Consider the following 22,431-nt stretch of genomic DNA (forward strand, 5'->3'; position numbering starts at 1 on the left):
GTCTCTATAACCTGCTGAAAAATGTCCTGCCCTATGACTAGCACCCGCCATTCGCACAATTTGCGTAAGTAGGTGTTGGTTTGTTGCCTGATGCTGCACAGCAGTTCTCCTGCCATGTGATGGTAGCTGTAAACAAACCAGACAATCAAGTGATGGAACCGTGAATCCAGTGACATGACAGGCAGATCATTTTGTCAGTGGTCATGGACCATTAGAAACCATTCAAGGCATCACTTGATGAAAAGGAAATTCTTGTCCAACAGATGACAAGTAAAATGCATGTCCTTCTTGACAAGGAAGCATTATTTGCATTTGCCAGAAATCTGGGGAAAATAATCTGTCCATCTTATAGGCCTTCAACTTGCCCAATACAAAACAAGTCTTCCACATTTATTGGTATTGCCTATTGCTCATAAACACTTTGCTTTGAGATTGTCTTGCTTTGGATCAGTAATAAATGGTAAGAGGGAACTATATGGCTAAAAAAATGTTCTTATGTTAAGTTCAGCGGGGGTGTAATGTATTAATGTCACGATGATAAAGACTTGGGTACTATATCCTCCAGTGGTCAGAATTTGCTCGGATCTGAGCAGAGATTGTGGAGTTTCAAGTTACTACATTACATTCCATTTACAGGCTCTCTGCCGGTCCTTACCAGGACCGTGCCCCATGGTGACAGCTAATGATTAATTACCACCAGATGTCTCTAGCAGACGATGCATTTTCAATTGTAAATAGAGAGAAACAAAACCAACACAAATATATCTACTCATATTTTAATAATACATGTGTATGAGTAAAAAATGTAACATCAAAATTGTAACTACAAAATGTTTTTTCTCCCTAAATTTTGTCTGATTTTCAACTATGATTAACTTATAAAACTTACACAACTCAACAAATGTCATTCTTAAACATCAACTGTAAATAACTCAAAACATTGTGTGTGTGTGTGTGTGTGTGTGTGTGTGTGTGTGTGTGTGTGTGTGTATATGTATATATATATATATATATATATATATATATATATATATATATTAGAAGAATAATGTCACTGTTTCTCGATGAAATGATACGCAAGAAATATCTTATTTATCGGATATCTAGGTATGCTACCACTGATTCCCTCAGTCTCAATAAGATAAATAAGAATAATGCTGTATGTACATGATCTGATTATTATACCGAATCAAAACTAACATGGTTACTAAAAACAATTCCAAAAACGTTAGTTGTCAGTATGCAAGAAACGTCAGGAATGAATGTAAAAATGTCATTAGGATCACACCCTGTGCACAAATAGTAATATGATTTTGTGCTTGAGTAATCATAGTCCATGTCCGAAGTCATATAGTCATTGATATTGTTGCATCTTCAATTTCAATCTCTGGTTTCTGGTTCTGCTTTAGATAGCCATTTCTTAGTGACAGATGTCTCTACTTCCTGAAAACATAGGTACATCGTATTATTTGTCAAAATTTGTATTTACAGAGAATTTCCATGACATGTTTAAAATGAAAAATATTGATTGAAATATAAAGGTTTTTAAAGTATTTTTATGCATTTTATAACTGTTTGTTACAAACATGCACATATGCACACATGCACGTCTACTCCGTTGAATTATTATATAAAAAAGATACATAATTTTTAAAGCAGAACAGACATCGCCATTTACCATATGGTGTGATCGAGCAGTATTTTGTATTCATTAAGGAAAAGTTGCTCGAGATGAACATGACTTTCTAAGAATTTTTAATACTTACTTTGGTGTTGATGTCAGCTGCCTCTGTTTGCGTCTTGCTCCTTTCTGTGGGGTATCTTTGAGTGTCCGTTTCCTCGAGAGATCACCTTTCTTGCACTTGCACTCTAATACTCTTTTCAAAAGAGTGGCTTCCGGCATGACCAAGAGGTCTTCAGGTTTTCTTACTGCTGAGTCTGGTCCAAGGTAGTATTCTATTTGTCCATCACTTCTTCTCCTGAGACAGCCTTTGCTCATGAAATCTGGCATTTGCTTTGAGTGGAATCCTGCAGTGAATAAGTACTCCATTTGGTACTCAATAAGGTGACACAATTGCTCAAGTGCAGACATTGGTGGCATCCATGAGGTAGGCTTTGCCATCTCCTCCTTCTGGGGGAGCTTGACAGTGAGTTGACGAATCTCATCATATGTCATCCTGTTTGCATCAAGACCTTTTGGGCAGTACAAGTGTTTTACAAGGTCCCTGTACACATCATGAGACACGGCACCATATTCCTCAGATGGTGTGAAGGAGAATAACTTTTGCCAGAAGTTCAGGTTCATGAAAATCCCCATTAGTTTGTCATGGGATTTGCCAAAGTACTTGGGTATAAAATCATTTCCCCCCATGCAGAGTGCCAAAGCAATGTTCATACCTGCTTGAGAACCATGTTTTTTCTCCAAGATTTCTAGAATTCTAGTAATGGAGTAGATATCCATGGATCCTGGCTTCATAAGTACAACATGTACATGGTGCTTGTAGGTGCCATCTTCATTTCTTGGCCAAAGATGTGACAATGAGAACAGGTGTATGGGTAGTGCGTCTATATCTCCAGAAGTCACCACAGAAAGAACTTCATCACCCGAATTCAGATTATTTTTCACTTCAAGTATCCAATCCATTTGCGCCATCTCTGCTTCACCTTTCCTCTGTTGAATATGATCAAGTGTACTTGTAATCGGTGACTTGTCATGAGAAAATATTGTCCTCGTTGGTACGGCATATTTTGTAGAGCATTGACAAGGAACTAGATTTCCACAACTGCAACCATCTACTACCCACTCACTGTCTATGTCCAAGATGAAATCCTGATTAATGTCCAAGATAGCAATATTTCCAGCAAGAAATGAGCTGATAGCAGCCTTCCCAGTAGCAGTAGAGGTCACAGCAGTCTTGTCAAATGTTGAACTGCTTATTATTTCTGTTCCTCTTTTAAGGTGTGAAATTGACTGACCATGAGTCTTGCTTCTCTTGAGTCTTGTGGCTGCCTTAAAGTCATCTGGAGTGAATGAGTACTTTTCTTCACATAGGACCATGTGTTTAGCTTTGGGTAGTTTGTTCTTGATGGATTTTATTATGCTATCCTCAACAGCTTTCACATACTCATATCCTGACTTTGCTACTGTTTTGAATTTGACCCCAGCCAGTTCCACCACAGAATGGCTTACCATTTGGAGTTTATGCACCGGTAGGTTTTTCAAGTCAAATTCAGCAAGATCATATTTTCGCAGGCAGTCTTCATTCCCCATGCTCCCTTCTTGTCCACATGCGTTAGCAACTACATTTATGAATGCCTTTTTCATTCCCCTTGATTTTTGCACGGCTGATTTTGAACCATCTGGTTTTACCACTGCTTGGCAAGTGTTCATATCTGATGAGAGTCCTTCTGCAATGCCAATCAATGTCTTGAGCTTTCTCTTCCTCTTGACTTCCTTTTCATCTTGCGGCATGATCTGTGGCTTACAGGACATTCTTCTGATTGTAACACCTTTTGTCACCTTTGCCTTCTTGATCAATTCTTTTGCATTTTGTGAGGTTTCGAAGTGATGTAGCGGATCAATTGTTTCATCATGAAAGATCTTGTTCTGTACATGTCTGTCAATTAGGTATCTTCCCACATCAAATGTTTTCCTATCCAATACTGCGTCAGGCAAAGTAGACCTTTCTTTGGAATACACATTGATGGGTATGTCACACTTCTGATGATCAAGTCCACCCTGCCTTAGAATAAGGAGGACTGTTGGGTATATCTTCTTCAGGTCTTGATCTGATATACCCCATGTTCTGCTTTTGTGAACACCTGCTGGATGAGGTAGCGACAAATCATCATCTCTGTAACTTTCCATTTCCTGGTATCTGTCAACAAGAGACATTCTTGGCAATACAGATGTCACAGTGGCTCTGGGACGAAAACCTTTCAGTGCATCTCTATGGTCCATCTCTCTGTGAGTGTCCAGTGCAAAATTTGTTGAACTGCCTTTGTATGGGCAGCTAAAGAATGTCTTCTTGAATTTCTGATGGAAGTAGCCAGCAGTGTAGTGCTCTAGCAGAAGCTCACAACAGAAAGTACCATATGAGGATGCTCCATTCAAAAACGCAAATGGTAGGGAAGCTTTCACCGTGCCTAATAATAGGTCATACCCAATCTCACCTCCAACCCTCTCTGCTACAGACAGTGCCAATATTTCATCACAATGGGTCACTATATCATGATGAAGTGAAAACGTTGCATTCTGAGTGCACCCATCCTTGATGAAATGTTCATACTCATGTTCCCATCTCTCATTGGATACTCGATTGGTCTCTTTGAGCCACTCAAAGAGAGCACTGGAGTCTTCTGGGTGAAGTACCTCAAGAAATTTCATCACAAATGCAAGATGTAGTGCATATGAGATCCTCCTGATATTGTGTGTGGCATCTTCTATGTTCTCGGTGCTAACAAGATTTTCCCAGTCTGTGCTTGTGTCTTGCATATATCCAAGTAAGTGATACAGACCAGCATCTTTGTAAGCAGTTAGTAGATTTCCAATCTTGGACTTCCGGAGATGGAGGAGGGGAAATTCAGGTAAATACCTCTTGTACTTTTCATCCTGTGTCATCAGCTTAAACAAGCATCTCCCAATTTTGTTATCAGGGGCAAACAGAATGCGACAGGTATCGGAATAGTTTCCAGCTTTCATGAGAATGTCTTCTAAAATTTCCTTCAACTTCTTTATGTCGTCATCTCTGCCTATGGCTGGTGGTGGGTGGCGCACCAGTAAGGGTGGAGGATTGAACGTTTCAAATCCCATCGTTGAGAACTGGTGTTCATGATCATTAGATGTTTCCTGATCAAAAGTGTCAACAAGATCGTCTGACGATTGATCAGATGGAGATGGAACCATTGTGTCGAGAGGACAACATCCAAGTGACAGGGCACCAATGCTTTCATTGAGAGCAGTTAAGTCTTCATTTGGGGATTCATGGTCACCAGAAGAGGATAACTGAGAGATGATTTCCTCACCAGATGATGCTTCAGAGAATGATGAGTCCATGAGACCTTCTTGCTTGTCAATTTGAAACAGAATGGTATCCAGTTCTCTGTCATGATCTGGTTTCCAGTCGCTTGGTATTTCTTCATCAGACTCATCTGTGACCAAATTGGATGCTTCAAATGTGATAGAGTCATTATCCTCATTTTTCTCCAGTGCCGTTTTCAACAAGGGGAATACTTGAGATGCGTCAATGTTTCTCCAAAGTTTAAAATGGCCCCATGTTAAAGCAGAATTGAGTCTCTTTCGTTGTTGATCCTCTTCCACTGTAAGCTCATGAAATACATATTGCCTTTCACATGATTTCAGTATGGTGGTATCTTTGCATTTACAAGCATTTGATCCATCACAAATGTTTTCATCGTGCCAGTTCTGAGTGATGGCAGCATTCTTCGGAATTCCCATGAGAGTCATTGGAAGAGTGCAAATTTGTGATGATCTGGACTCTCCCCTGTCTGGATCACGATGAAAGGATAGGCGCACCAAGTTGTCCAAACAGAAGATTAAGTGGCAGTCCTGGAGTGACACAGGTCTCTTGATTCCATCAATCGCCTCATATTCCAAGTCATATTTCTTCAGAAATGTGTTGTAATAACATGTATCAGCATCAGCTTGGTCCTGCAAACGACTCGTTGCTTTATTGAAGGAACTTGTCAGTCCGCCTTGAGAGGTCAAGTTTAATACTTTTGTGGCACTGTGATACGATGCTGAGAGTTCATCTGTGTTTACTTCCTGTTGAATGCCAATGTAGTTCCGATTGTTTGTGTTCAACAGAGCATCAAAGAGCAGGTGAAGTTTTTCAAGTTTCTCCATCAAATACTTATTTTTGTTTTGAGATTTCCTCAATGTGGTTCCATTGAGAAATGTTTCCAACAGGATTTGGAATGGTAGTGGGACGTGAAATTTCCATTCTCTCAGCAAATCAAAGGTCTTGAAATCCAAAGGATCCTCATGACTCAGAACAGGTGTACATGTTGGACAAGATGTGCTTTCAACATCCAGGATGTGTTCAGAGTCAGAAATGAAATATAGTCTTGTACTTGATATTTCACCCTTCCTTATACTGTCTCGTAGGTGGAAACGTCTGCTGATCACATCTTCATTCATATCTGAATGTCCAAGCATGGCTATTTCCACACAGTTGTCCTTGTGTACAGTGGCAAGTGTATATTTGATGAGAACACACACATCATCACAGTTAAGCAAGCTTTGTTCTTTGCCTGCATCTAGGAACACATGGATTCCACGGGGATGATTTTGGGTACATTCATGATCACAATCCAGGCAGATGACATGATTGAAGAATCCTGGCAAGAGTTTTTCTAATTCTTCTTTAATGTTTTCATCCACCAGTCTGGGAAGATGTCTTGATTCTGTCAATAACAGAGTGCCATCTGCTTTGACTGCAGCTGCCCTCCTGTCTAAATTTAATTTCATTGTGTTTTTAGCACAGTAGATGAGACGTGGTTGTAATGCGTACAGATTTTGGCATTGGTGGAAAATGTCCCATCTTCTTCTCACTGAGGGATCACTGTAAAAGCCAACTTCCTGCAGTCTAGTATCGTCTTCAAGAGTTTTCCAGAAATGGTTTTCAAAGATCTTGATCTTTTCCCATTCTTCGTTGGAGAAATGTGTTTGATACGATGTAAACAAACATGGGATGTCAATCAAATGAGTATTGTTTGTCAGAAGGTTTTCAAGAGTATCAAGTCTGAATACAGATTTGCTGATCATTCTGTAAAATTCATATAATGAATCGGATGGAATATCATCTTCATCGAGTGCACATGTCTGTAGTTCGTTCACTACACGTTTACAGATGTTGAGGTCCTCAACATGGTTCAGGCAAAATCTCAAAAATGAAACAAAACTTATTTGGCGTTCCTCGAGTACAGTTTCTGACCCATCATCATCCAAATACTTTTGGTTAACAGATCGCACACTTAATGAATGGGACTGTATTTTCCTCTGTATGTTGAAGCGGCGTATGTCTCTCAACTTATCATGAACTGTGTGGTGGATTTTCAGAAAAGCAAGGAAGCTTTCTAGGCTTATCCATTTTGATCCTTTGTTATCAGTAACAATTTTGAACGTATCCCAGAGATGTTGTCTCATCTACAATAATATTGAAAATTCATCTTAGCACATCTATACACGGTATAATAAGTGACTGCATGAATGTGTTAATAGTTTGGGGAAATTGGGGCTGCATTGGGGGAAATAGGGTGTGGTGTAGCGTGTATTTTGGATAAGAAATAATAATAATGTGTACTTTTATTGCGCTTGCCTCCATACACTCAGTGCATGCACAAAGCGCTACAGATAAATGATACACATATCAATGATTGAAATCAAACTTTACACGGCACATCGGGTGGGGTAAGTAATATATACTACTAATTCAAACAGGATACCACATTGAAGTGTGTGTGTATTGTATCAGCTCAGTACTAAAATCCTATTTGTGATTTATACACTATACACGTAGGTTTGGTTCTTAAACCAAACACAGACATAAGGCACTTTTAATTTCTAGTCGGCACGTGTGTGTGTGTGTGTGTGTGTGTGGGTGGGGGTGGGGGGGTGAGGGGGTGGGGGGGAGGAGGATATGTATCGTAATATCATATAAAAACTAAAATAGTATTTTCTACAAATAACATCAGACACCATTGGATGAAACTTTAAGGCATTCTGATTTAAATAATTACATTAATTCTTCCGCATAATTATTAGTTGTTTTATCCATCAACATCATGTTTGATATAAAATGTCATTTAAGTCTATATAACCTTACCTTTTCACAATAAGAAATACATTCCAATATTTCCTTTTGCTTGTGTTGTGTCTTTCTTCCTCTTCACATCTTCAGAAACCAAGTGGCATCGCACGATGAAACAACGGGCAGGCTTATATTTACTTGTCCATATATATTTGCCTGTATTTAAACACTTATATTTCTTGTTTTGAGCTCTAAATGTGATGGATTTCTTCCATCACATAAGCAAATTAATTATAAGACAGGCTCTCATTTAGTCAAGCATGTCTATACTGCTTTTATGCTGTTCACAGTAGGAAGGGTTGGCCTTTTTTTAATTACTCACTCCATGGGCTGGAACAAGTGAGGAGTACCACATGTGACACGGGAGGGCGGAGGATGGTCATGGGGGCAGCAGGGAGGGCTGGGGAAAGTTGATCTTGAAGACAGATAACAGGGATCATATTACTTAGAAAAACCACTGTGTAACAAAGTATGGGTGACATTATGAAAAGTAAACTAAACTCCTCCATTCTCTGTTTTTTTAGCTTGAATGAAACCAGTATGAACTATTAGATGATATCAAGACTATGTCTCACGGGAAATTTGAAGATTTAATCAAAAAGCCCGAAAGTGTTCATGATCTGAGGGAGGTAAATACAAGATTTGTATGACAATGATGAGAAGGCCATGTAAAATCCATCTTTATGTTTAAAGGATGCTTTGATATGTTGAACACAAAAATATAATGGTATTAAAATTCAGTGTTGCACATTTAAGTTATATCTTAAGGAAACAGATCTTTTCTGATAAGAGGAAGAATCTATGGAGTGAGTTAATGTTACAGATGCTGTAGTTTCATTTTGTTATGTACAACAAATTTAACAAGATTTTAATATTTATTTCAATAAAAGCATCAAGAAACATTCCCACAATCCAGATTTAGTGTTTGTTTTTTTAATAAAAAAATCAGGATCAAATAGTGATGATAATAGATGTTAGTGAAAAGGTGAGTGTGTCCTGCCCTCCAGTTGCCTCTGTCACAAATACATGCAAAGGCAAGTAATTTTTTCCTTTAAAAAAAACAACAACACAGGAACATATGGTACAAGTCAAAATAAGGAACTGCTTGAAGCATAATTTTTGTCACTGCTGCATCAAATCTTGATATGTCCTTCTTGTCTGCCATAAAAGTTTTTGAAAGCTTGGCTGAGGCCTTGAATGTTGTAACTCTGCTCAAACAACTTTTGAACAAGAGTCGAATGACACTCTTTGAAATTTACTGTAGAATGAGCATGCTCGATTGTACCTCAAGAGTTGTGAAACGTAGACACCACAGGCTGAAAACTGCTGTAATATCCAATGTCGAGTCCAGTTTAGTTATTATTCAGAATCCTGAAACTGATTGCTTGACAAAATATTTAACATGTCTGTGTGACCCAGCACATAAAATCAATTTTAGGACAATGTTCGCATATTCCAATAACAAAATTATTATTTGGTGCAAATGAAAGTTTTAGATTGGAGAAATCAATGAAAGTCCATTATGAAATCTCCAATATTAATTTTAGATCAGAACTCACAGTTTATTGTATTTCATGAATTAAAGTTATTGGGAGCTTAGAATGAAAAAAAATAAAAAAAATATTATCTTTACTCATGGACTGGTTGGAATAGGTTGTTGTTGAATTTGTAAAGATTGTGTTTTGAGAAACTCGTAAGAAATGTTATGGAGAGCAAAAATAAATTAGGATTTTTTTTGTGGATCTTGTGTAAGCATGTGTAGAATATTCAGCACTAGCTGACTATTATGTGATAGCCTCTGTTGACAGAAACCAAAAATCACCTGTAAATGCCACTGTACAAAGCATCTGCCCTGAGAGCAGAAGGTCGCAAGTTTGATCTGGCTGCTTCAGACAAAAAAATGTTAAAAGATTTTTCTTGCTGTTACTTTGCTTAGAGCTCTGCATTGCGGGGATAAAACAAGGACTGGTAAACTTGTTCTCAGCATAATATAGGATGTGAAGGGTTGGAAAGCAAAACAGCCTAAGTCCTACTTGTCCTAAGTAGGACTTAGGCTGTTTTGCTTTCCAACCCGCTGTTTTGCTTTCCAACCCTTCATGTATTTGGTTTGGGTATTCAGAAGTCCAAACAGCACATGTACACACGTACACACACACACACACACGCACATGCACATGCACATGTACACACGTACACACACACACGCACATGCACATGTACACACGTACACACACACACGCACATGCACATGCACATGTACACACGTACACACACACTCACGCACATGCACATGTACACACACACACATGCCTGCTCGCTGCTTTATGGTAGTGAATGTTAGTATATGTGAGTGAAATAATCTTGAACGTGATAACAAAGCACATTTCACCTCCCCTTCATACAACAAAATTAGCATACTGCTGAGGAGATGAACGAGACAGTTGGACACTCAGCAGGACAATATAGATTTTCAGGGTGTGCAGTAACAGGGCCAGTATCTGTAATCTTAGGTCACAATCACAGATAATAGACATCAAATCAAATCAACAGGCACGAGAAGCCAAGGGATGGATGGGTGTGGCAGAATGCCTCATCTGAACGTGACTATTTTCGTAGCCATTAATTGCCAGATTGATATTGAGATGTCCTGTGATGAGCTCAGAAATAAGGAATACATGAGGTATTCTCTCATTGGCGCCCCGTAGGGAGTTGACCGTTGAGGCGTCATGGGACTGCCCCTCTGATTTGTTAAACGTGAACCGTCTATTTGTGTGCATTGTCTGCCTCGCAGAGGGATAGTTTCACCCTTGTGGCTACTTGTCAGAAGGTATCATCACATTGATGTTATAGTTACACTGGTTTCCAAGACATGAGCAATGGCAGGCATAATTCTCTTCACCCATCACGAACTACCAGATGTTGGTAATCAGAAGTAGCTGTGAGATAGACAATATGTCAGACCATATCAATATGCTGCCCATTGAAGGTATTATCAACTGCCTCCCCTGTGAAACTTTAAACATCTTCAGTACCTTGAGAATGTTCTCAGGTGGAAAGATTGTTAACACCGTCAGTGTAACCACATGAGAACCCTCTCAACGCCCACTGAAGGTTGTCAATGCTCTTCCATCTGAGAACGTTCTTAAGGCCCTATGAAGGTATTCAATTCCCTTCAATTAAAGTCTAAGGCGACGCCATTCGCTGTGCAGAGTTGCGTCCCTTAGACACGCCAGAAACCTATGATTGTGGGTTCGAATCCCGGTTCGCCCCAATTATGTTTCTAGGTTTGTCAGCACCATACCCGTGCTCGTGGGTTTCACCGAAGTGGTAAATGTCTGAGACCTGCATCACTTCGGGCTTTCCTCCCACATTAAGCTGACACGCTGTGATATAACTGGAATACTGTTCAAAGCGGCGTTAAACCCAACTCACTCACTCACTCACTTCAATTAAATACTGTTCAAAGCGGCATTAAACCAAACTCACTCACTCAGTTTCAATCTTACAAGCCCTTTTCCACCCAACATAGAAGAAACTGCCTTGTCTGTTGCATGTTCTGACTTACTGCCAATACGTTTATCAGCCAACACAAGATAAGGGCTTCTTTGAAGAACACTGCAGGTACAGCAGATAGAAAGAACCAGTCGACAAACTTAGTTGAATATTGATAGCAGTTCTGCTGAGAAACACTGACAACTGGGCTCCCTGCGACTCATAAGTCACCTTGCCTGATTCCATAGTCCAGATCAGCTGTGTCAGCAGATGGTATCTGTGCTATGAGAGTATAGTCCTAAACACCTTAAATTCGCTTTTCAGGAAGAGTTTAATTATATGCCTTCTTCTGGTTATGTTTTGTTGAGTGATCTGTATTTGTTTGTTTTCTTGTTTTATGAACTCTGTATTATTTTGGGTTTCTGATACACTTTGAATTTTTAACTGAAATTAATGAATTTGTAACTAAAACAAATTGCCAGAAACTTTTATCAAGATCTTTTCTAGTATTTTTTAAATGCAGACGCAATGATGGACTATACGTGCATACTTTCATGTGTTGATGCTCGTGTTCTGCGCCAGACTGTGATAGAATAATTACATTACATTGACTTATCTGCTTATGTTTCATGACATGTGGGCTTTCTAGTTAGCGGACCTTGATAACATTTTTACATTTGTGTGCTAAAACTGTTACACTGTTTACAAGCTCTCTGGTGGTAACACAAGACCATGGCCAGTGCAGTACCCAATGGCATTGTCTTACAATGGCATCTGTGACACTGTGATTGGATTTTGATTTACATTTCTTAAGGTTGGGTCTAGTCTGACATTTAGTCCCTGAAATAAAGTTATCTTATTTAGAAATATACATCTACAAAATAAATAAACTAAGATTCAGATGGAGCCCAGAACAATCTGGACTTGGCAAATTATTCTAGACTTCAGTTAGACTCCCTTTTCAATTTATTCTCTTGGGACTAGGAGACAGACGTTGGTTCATAGTGTGTCAGTCTGCAGCATGGTGTCATTTCCTAAATGGGGCCTTTCCATGAGTATGAAGTACATATTCATTAATACAACGGTCATTTCTAAGCAAACTGCCTATGCTGAATGCTGGAAGGGCAGTATTCTTGAAAGTTTACTGAAGAAATCATTAATTCTTTACAAGTGTTAGAAAGCTAAATGGCCTTTTTAAGCAGTACACTGCCCATGTGGAATACTGAAAGGGCAGTATCCTTACAAGTTTACTGAAAAAATAATTTAGTTTCGTCGCAAGTCTATTTGATGATTATGCATTCTTTTACATGAGAAGATATTTCTTTTACAACATATTTTACTTTGATATGGCAAAAAAATGAATAATTCATTAGTTCCTTTAGCTTTCTTATAGAAGGCTGTGTAATGCTTTCATTGTTGTCTTTATTGTAGTAATAAATATGAGATACTTAATTAATTGCAACCTTTAGAATTTCATAATTTAATTACTCGCTCCTATATTCACATATAAAAAGAGCTTAATACAAAGAAACAAGGTCCATGATAATCATAATCAAATAGATTCCACATTTATAATGGCTAAATTAGATGGATGGCCCATAAAAATAATAAATGGCCAAATAAAACTCACAAATGTGGCATAAGAACGTCAGCTTTGTTTCATGAACTGCTCACTCTCACAAACCAATGTAGTTATATGTCATTTGTAATTCTTCGTCTGATTAAACATGGAGATGCAAATAATTAATTTGGGCTCTGGCGAAGGAAAGGATAGCGCTTAAACCTTACAGTAATATTTTGATAAAAAAAATCCATGTACCTTGAAGGCCTCATATTTCTGTAGATTTCCAGAACTGATATTATCGTAACTGTGGAGGCAGCTACAGAGGAACAAGGCACCATTTTTGATGTACTGTAGATAACTTATACTTGGATTTCCTGCTAGCTAATTTTCCAGTTCAATATGGTTGGTACAGGCGGCAAATACGTCAAGGCCCTTTAGGTGAAAAAGAAAGGGAATATAATGTGAAGATGCTTTATGCAGTTATTTCCAAAATTTATTTTCATGAATAACCTTTATTGCATTGCTTTGGGAAATTATGTTTTATTGCAGCTGCTAACACATGAAAACCAACAACATCCTGAGAATTGAATGACAATTACGTTTTGTTAAAAAAAACAGCTTAAGTTGAGGTCGAACTTTCAAGTGAACAAGCAAATACCAAGGGAGAAGGTCAGGGGTCAAGTAGATCAACTTGATACTCTTCATTTGAAATTGAAGGAATTGAAATTCGGTGTGGTGGGAGGACTTTTGATCCCTCATGTCCATGAAAAATTGTCTCAAGCAGTTTCAGATTTTTACATCAAGGGAAATTAAGATGTTTAATTAATCCCCAGTGCTGAGAGAGTGGTCTTCAGACCAAGCTGTTATAGCCTATCAATCCGCCATCAAGGACTAGAAATATAACCGAGACAATATCGGAGTATACGATCTGTGTTTATAATTACTTCAAGCTACCATTGAGACCGACTGGGGGATAGACTGTTCTATTTTAGTGTTTGGAGAGATGAAGTTGAAACAATTATATGTACCATGTCTTTTGTATTTCGTGCTTAGTTTTTCAAATAGCAGCAAATCAGCTGATAGGATTATTGATGAATTAATCCGATTTAGGGTAAATGTGTGTGTAAAAATGTTACACAATGGTGTCGGATCGGAGAGCTACACTTAATTATTTGTTTATGTGTTATAGAATACAGGCACTGAATGGTTTCTAAACTCCTGGGAGACATCTGTACAGTGACAGTGTAGCTCATTGGATTAAGGGTGGGTCTCCTGGGAAACGACTTGTAACCTGAGCCTTCTGATAAAGGTGGTCTTTAGGATAGTGTGGTGTTTATGTAAACTACTCATTAAGGATGGTCTTTAGGATAGTGTGGTGTTTATGTAAACCACTCATTAAGGGTGGTCTTTAGGATAGTGTGGTGTTTATGTAAACCACTCATTAAAGGTGGTCTTTAGGATAGTGTGGTGTTTATGTAAACCACTCATTAAGGGTGGTCTTTAGAATAGTGTGGTGTTTATGTAAACCACTCATTAAGGATGGTCTTTAGGATAGTGTGGTGTTTATGTAAACCACTCATTAAAGGTGGTCTTTAGGATAGTGTGGTGTTTATTTAAACCACTCCTTATGGATGGTCTTTAGGGTAGTGTGTTTTTTATTTAAACCATTCATTACGGATGGTCTTAAGGATTGTGTGGTGTTTATATAAAGCATTCATTAGGGTTAGTCTTCAGGATAGATTATTGTTAATGTAAACCATTCATTTGGGGTGGTCTTAAGGATAGTGTGGTGTCGGCGTAAACTGGTCAATTGGGGGTGATAGTGCAGGTGGTTCACATCTTTCCCTCACTCCTTCAATCAAGCCTTTTGTCTTTCTTTAATGATAAATGAGGAGGATCTGTATACTGACACCATGCATTCCTATCAGCTGCTATCATTGAGTTACCTACCTGGCTCTTGATGGGCTCTCCCTGCGTTTGAAGGGTCCTCAATTGGATCATGTTCATGCTCTTCATCCTACAGTGTTATGTTTTATTTAATGGAGACAGTGTGTCCTCTCCGGATCCAGTCCGGGTCAACCCATCAACAAGCTGACTGCAGCACCGGCACTTCACTTCTATTTTTGGGCGGGATATTACGATGAGCTTACACTTAAACTTAATTTGCCAGGCAATTGCTGCAGACGAGTCCTACATAGTCTGATGCAGATGGTCCAGGATTTGTACCTGTGGACCCATGCTTCATGTCTACAGGAGCACTCTAGGGTTGATGTGAATAGGAAGATGTGTTATTTAAGAAAAATTACTTATGGATCTTATTGATGATCTTTCCCCAGCCTTTTGCTTTGCCCCTACTATCTCTTGCAGCTGTCGTGGCAGTGATGGATAATCCATAAAAGACGGATGATTTTAGATATTGTTTTCATATCTTGCATATTAGGTGAGGTGAAATGAGGTTTAGTATAGTGATGCATCTGTGTGTCTCTGTGTGTGTGTGTCTCTGTGTGTGTGTCTCTTTGTATGTGTGTGTGTGTGTGTGTGTTTTGCTGCTTGTACTAGTCTGAACTAAAGCCTATTTTTATAGTGCTAGCCCACTGAGATACCATGCTGCAGTTTCATATGGAAACCCACTCAGACACAGTATACTCACCTGTGGCAACCACGCCTTGTTTCATCACATTAATGTTCAGCGCAGAGTGAAAGTAACCATCCTTATTCATCTTTTTATACCAACCTTCCTCTTTTCGGTCAAACGCTGTATCCGCTAGACCACTGAGGCGTATTCATGCTTGTGAAGATTTGTATAGAAATTACTGAATTTGTAAAGAGTTGAAAAGGTAATTTATTATAAATAGTAATCTAATGGTCTGACGTGCCTACTGTGCTGCAGTTCACTTGACAGAGTTATGTCCCCTAATTGCGCTAGGCTCTGCTGGGTTTCTAAATTTGTTCTGACAGATTCTTGGTCTATTGGCACCATACCTGTGCGTGGGTTTCACCAAAGTGAGGAACATCTGCCCCTGGTGTCACTATATGCCTTGCGCTCACATTATGCTGACACACTGTTCAAAGCAGCATTAAGCCCAACACAGTCAACAGTTAACTGCTACACAAGCTAGGGAATCTGATGAATACTTGGAATGTGCCTGAAATCTACTTCTTCAAGTTTGGAATTAACATGTACAAGGGAAGCCAATGAATATGCTTCATTGCAGCCGCCCCAAATATAGACTGGGCAAGAATGGCGCTGGACGACTGAACTCCGAATGTGTACAGCGATCTGTCAGAGTGATATTATTGATCAGGTCATTCAAATTATACATAGCTGCGAGGATTAAGCTGGACACAGATTCCTATAATAGGCGCTGGTCAATATGCTGGTTCCTGATGTATTGTGGCGCTAGTACTGGCCCATTTTCATCCCAAAATAACCCCAGCAATGCTTGGTCTTGTGACCAGTCACATGGGTTCCATGACGTTGATGCCTTGGCTGTAAACATCAGGCTGATGTGGAGGACTGTATCATCTGCTGTATGTTACTTGTCGAGGCAGGTTTGGAATGGGCAGCAACATTGGTTTATTTTCCTGCCTCTTGTTTTATAGGAGTATCAAAACATGAAAAACATTATGAAACATCATAATGATAGTTAATGGGTCATTCATAACCTTCTGAAATCTCATCACATTTAGTTGACAGTTTATTATGAACTAGTGCAACTGAATGTGTCATTTCTCTCTTTGAGGGTGTTCCACATTCATCTCTATCAGTGAATTAGAATTAATGGTGGTTGCACAAATTTGCAACCATATTTTCCATTTAGCAGTGGCAGAGCATATTTTTCATCTTTGACTCAACTGACCTGTGAAGATCCGGGGTAGGATAGGTCTTCATCAACCCATGCTTGCTGTAAAAGGCAACTATGCTTTTTGTGAAAGGCGATCCATTTGCGTGGATCGATGCTCATGAGATCAATCACTGGATTGTCTGGTCCAGATTGGATTATTTACAGACTGCCGTCATATAGCTGGAATATTGCTGAGTGCGGCGTAAAAAAAACAACCAACAAACAAACAAAATTTTGGTTTAACTAACCACGCTCGTTCACTCACTCACTCACTCACTCATTCACTCGCTTGCTGACCAAACAACACAAGAGTGGATTCACTCACTCACTCTGGGTTTGTTTCTGTTCTACTGACCAGAAGATGGTGCACATGAACCCATCTTGAAACCAAGACCACCCATCTCTGCAAGCCATCTCCTGGGGAGAGCTGGGAGTTTGGACACATGCCAGCTGTCTGAATTGACCACCTCCTCCTGCTCTTCGTGCAAGGGTAGTCCCTTCATGCAGGCAGCAGCGGGCCTCGTGCTGCTGTCCCAGCTGTCTGTACACTACTGATGCCAGTGGAGGTGCACACTCCCAGGAATCAATATACTTCCAGCTTTGTCAATTCATGCTCTCATACTTGCATGTTTTGTACCAAATTGTGCATAATTACTGCCTATATTAGAATCAGAAGGCCCATATCTGGTCAGGTGCTTTGAGTGACAGCATTTTAATGACAGTGTGGCCTGTGTTAGTTAGATAGTCCGGCTGTCAGCCACAGCCAAACTCATTATATCTCTGTAGATGATGGTTGCTTGGCTACTTGAGAATTGATGCTGCAGTAGTCCAGGCATGTCACAGTGTAATATATCACTGTTATCTTGCATTTCTTTACGTAACCATGGTTAATGAAGCATTGCACGTGTTTTCATAGTGTTGAAACCCACAAAGAGTTGCCCTAGTTTGATTACTGAGCTGTCAGATCTTGTTGCAAACAGTTTTCTGGTGTAGCAATATAGGACAGCGGAATGTCTGTTCATCTCTTAATGGTGGCAGTTTGGGTTTAATTCCAATTATTGGTAAAAACCCATTCTTGCTGTGCCTTGTTGTTTAGCTGTAGCCCTAAAGATAAAGATCATTGTCATAAAAACATCAAGAGAAAACATTGATTTTGTCTTGAGATAGTTTTTCAATTAGTTCAACCATCATAGCTATAGTTGAAATAAAAGTTAAGATGAATCAGCTAGAAGCAAAATAGTAAAGCTAAATATGTGTGTTGTGAATGGTCTTGGAGGCAGAAAAGTACCACTTTCAATCAGAGCATTACCTGAGAACGTGGGGGAATTCCTGGTAATAATATAGGACCCCAGGAAATGACTAAATGGATTAGGTGGTCAGGCTCGGGGAAGTGGTTGATTGCATCTGATCACATCCCAATTACGTGGAACGATGCTCATGATATCAATCACTGGATTGTCCGGTCCAGACTCGATTAATTACTGATTTCCTTTGTATAGCAAAAAAAATGTGTCTGTTAACTCAGTACTTTTTACACCAGTTGTTACGATCAATGCTCATGATATCAATCACTGGATTGTTTGGTCCAGACCCATTTATTTACAAACTGCCATCATATAGTCGGATTATAGCTGCAACATACAAACAAACAAACAAACAAACAAACAAACAATACTTTTTGCACCTATATTGACACTATCTACAAACTTATGTGAGTTGTAAGCAGACTACCTTTCCTGTTTCTCAATAATGAATACCCTCTTGTTTTTATCCTGGTATGCAGTGGTAGTATTGGCGTAATCTCCCTTTGACTCTGAATGTATGTGTCTTATGTATTGGCTTTGATTTGAATGTACATTTATGTTTTTCTCTTGGTATTTCAGATAAAAAGGTTTGAAAAATTAGAAACAGATGAAGAAAGAATCAAAACCGGCAAGGAGATCTATGACCAGTTTATTATGAAGGAGCTCTTATCACAGTCACATGTAAGTATAGCCAATGTTTGTTATCCCCTACCTCATCTCAGTGTGTAGGTTTGGTCCCAACTAAATAACTACATGTATCCATGGGGTTTTAAGGGCTGAGTATGTCCTGAGGACCTCGTGAATTCAATCACTTTGGGGATCAGGTGGTCACAATATGTGACCCAACTGTGTCCTCTTTTTACTATTGTCATGGATAGTTGTTCCTGCAATACTCACGCATGTTGGAAAAGCAGCGATCGAAATTATCAACCCTGCCGCCCCAGACCAGTTTTGTTTAAGTTAAAATTATCCTAAGGGCTTTAGAATTTTTGGGGGGATGTTAATGCTAAGTGTAATCACTATTTAGGCTTGGAGACATTCTTGCTTAATTTCCATTCTGGAAAAGACCATGAATTTGGCATTCTGGCCTTGAAAAGACCCTAAATTTCAATCTATACTGAAAAGGCCACCTGAATGAAAAAATGAAGTCTACAAATACAAATGCCTCCATACTAGGACCTTTAAGCAAATTTTCTGTTGAAACACGATGGCCTTCACCTTAAAAAAGCATAAGGAAAAGTCCTTGTGCACCTAAAGGCTTATTTCCAAGGAGTATGAATGTGTCACTGTTTGTAACCCTGGCCCAGCCTTCATCATCACCTCAACATCTTCCATCAAGACAGTAACATGTCGGCTGCCATACTGATTACCCATGGAATTGTTTTGAAATGCCAGACCATGATGCTGATTACTGCTTACTTGAGTTGGCTGCCCCGACTGGCCTTCAGACAACATGCGTGCTGACATGCAAACATGCATGACACAGGCTGTCAACTTTATGTGCATGTTGGAAGGGAGGAGACATGGAGAGATGCATGCAGGAACAGTCGTCGGCCATTTGCATTGATCGGGTGCTGGTGGATGAAAAGGAGCGAGTCTTGTGATCAGCCCCAGGTGTTTGGCCTGATCCACTCAGAAGCTGTGTAGACTTTTAGCACTGATATTGGGATCATCACAGACAATTTGTTGTACTCGTCTGGGATTTTCATAGACTATGATACTCCTGCTTGGGGTTAAGAATCGCCATTAGACTAACGCTTAGTCTCTGAAAGTATATAATTTTGACAAAAACAAACAACTCCCTTTCAAATGGAAAGGGACCTCAGTGAGTTGGGAGATCCTAAACCTGCGGAAAATCTAGACTTGCTTCATCACAGTAACGCCTGGGCAAAAGGGAAAATAATTTGGTTCAACTTACTTACTTACTTACTTTGGAGATTTAACGTGCGCTTTACGACTGATGCGTATTTCAAGGATTGAGACAGATTAAATACCTGTGGACAGAACCTTGGTCAGGCAACTTCATCACTTTGGGATTTGTGCTTTTCTTATGTGTGTTCATTATGTCATTTGTTGATTGGCCTTGAAAACAAATTAAAGGGCAAGTAAAGTGAAAAAGATTATTGTGATTTCTTTTCTTCTTTTTTTTTGGGGGGGGGGGGGGAGATTTTTTTTATTTATTTGCGATTATCAATTTTCCTAAATTCATTTAGTCAATTTCCAAGAGAGTAAAATTCATATTCGTAGAAGGTATTTGATGTCCAAGTGAAAGTGCTGAAATCACATGCTCCATAATCGACTCCAGAACAGACCTATTTTGGGCCATGACCTAAGCTACCAGTGCACCGGTGACAACTGTTTTTCATTGGCTGATTCATTTGCTGCATTTATCTATCTTGTGATTCTTAGCTGTTAGACATATACTGTTTCTGCTATTTCTGTTAATCCTATAAAATAACAACATTGCATACAATGACCTTTGATCTTGACATGGTGAATAATTAAAATAACAATTAACAATTGGTAACTAGCGGTTTGTTACTAATATCCTGTGTGGGTATTAAAACACCAGCTGTCCTCAGCCCTATTCCACACAGTTAATGCCTGTGAGGGATTAATCTCCTGAGTAAACAGATGACGGCCTCTGCAGTGTTGTTACTAAGGTGACATAAGTTGTGGATACGATAATCAAATGGATGAGCAGACGGAAAAAAGAAGATGTATGACAGAATCCGAGGCGGAAGCAGATAGACTGGGTGTCGGCCTGTTCGTCACGATTGTTGAAATTGCACAGCGCGTCAAACCCTGGTTTTAGCCTCCACTAAGGGGAATCTCCTCACAGGGTTACAGTTCTGCATAATAGCGACTGTGCTTATTGTAAGAGGCGACTATTGGGATCGGGTGGTCAGACTCACTAAATGGTAGATACATGTCATTGTATCTCAATTGCATGAATCGTTCTCATGATGTCAATCACTGGTTTGTCTAGTCCGGACTTGGTTTTTTACAGACCGCCATCATATAGCTGGAATATTGCTGAGTGCGGCATTAAACAACAAACAAACAAACAAATCTCAATATTTCAAAGCCTGTTAATATTTCTCTTGGCAGCATGGGGCAGTGGAGTTAGCTTACTGGTTAAGGTGTTTGCCTGTCACACTAAAGGCACAGGTTTTCGAAGTTTCTTGAATAATTAAGTTGATGTAGATGAAGATGTTGAGCCACATAACTGGTTCAGAAGATAGCCTTCAAAAACTCTTCACACCATACAGGTTAGTGGTGTTTCAATGTGGCTACTCCCGTGACACTTCAGCAATCAACAGTCCAGTCTCCTGCTTTGAGACTGTCTGCTGTTGTGACACCTTCCAACATGCTGCGGAAATGTGTTGTACTGAACAACAACCTACTGATGCTTCCATAGATCTTCCCTTCTCATGTAGCCCCGTAAATAAACTATTGTCAAATCAATTGTAGAATTTTTGTGCAAACTCATTAAACATGTTGAAAAAGGCAATTTTAACTTTCTTGTTTGGGAAGTAGGATGAGAATTGTAAAAGAAAACAGATATATCTGAGTAAAATTATCAGCACGATTGTGTGGATTTCAGATACAGGCTTTTTTTCAACTCACAGTACACTATGTGACTGAGGCTCCAATTCACTGTGTAGAGTTGTGTCCATTAGGTCATGTGCCTGTAACATAAAATCTTAGACCAGTGACGATCGGGGTAAAATAGGTTTTACGCAACCCATGCTTGCCGTAAAAGGCGGCTTTGCTTGTAGTTAGAGGCACCTTACAAGATCGGGTGTCAGGCTTGCTGACTTGGTTGATGCATGTCATCGGATCCCAATTGCATGAATCGTTTTTCATGATGTCACTCACTGGATTTTCTGGTCCAGATTTTATTATTTACAGACTGCATCATACAGGTAGAATATTGCTGAGTGTGGCATGAAACAGCAAAAAAAACCCAACAAACAAACAAAACAAACAAACAAAACAAATGATCTTGGATTCAAATTCTGATTCACCCTGAATTTGTTTCTTAGTTTGTCAGCACCGTAATTGTGCTTTTGATTTTCATCCCAATGGTATAACGTCAAAGACCTGTATCACTTTTTTAGTGACAGTGACAGTGACAGTGGTTGATAGAGTGAGTGACCCATGTGATGTGGAGGACGTCCACTTTGCATGTATCTTCCTTGCATGACAGTACTCTCTCATTGATCCGACTCCGAACTGCTATTGATGATACTTAATGTACTCTCAGCTTTTCTTATCGAATCTGTTGGTGTTGCAAAATACACACACGCTACTCCACTCAAGCTGGTGCGCCTGGGGGTTGGAGGAACACAGGGCAAGTAGATTGGGCAAGAGACTGGACACCCAACGGT

At 39.4% G+C, this 22,431-nt stretch overlaps 1 protein-coding gene across 2 annotated transcripts in view; it reads left to right on the forward strand.

Moving 5' to 3' along the window:
- The window catches only part of LOC139456346 (G protein-coupled receptor kinase 3-like), a 135,483-nt gene that overhangs the window by 63,046 nt on the left and 50,006 nt on the right, over window positions 1–22,431 (forward strand). For both annotated transcript variants that reach the window (XM_071237991.1, XM_071237992.1), the window contains exon 4: window positions 18,617–18,718. In XM_071237991.1, the coding sequence (XP_071094092.1) occupies window positions 18,617–18,718 (102 nt within the window). The remainder of the gene's footprint in view (window positions 1–18,616; window positions 18,719–22,431) is intronic.

The sequence above is a fragment of the Haliotis cracherodii genome, unplaced genomic scaffold (genome assembly GCF_022045235.1).
Source record: "Haliotis cracherodii isolate W230 unplaced genomic scaffold, xgHalCrac1.p SCAF_11, whole genome shotgun sequence".
NCBI lineage: Eukaryota > Metazoa > Mollusca > Gastropoda > Lepetellida > Haliotidae > Haliotis > Haliotis cracherodii.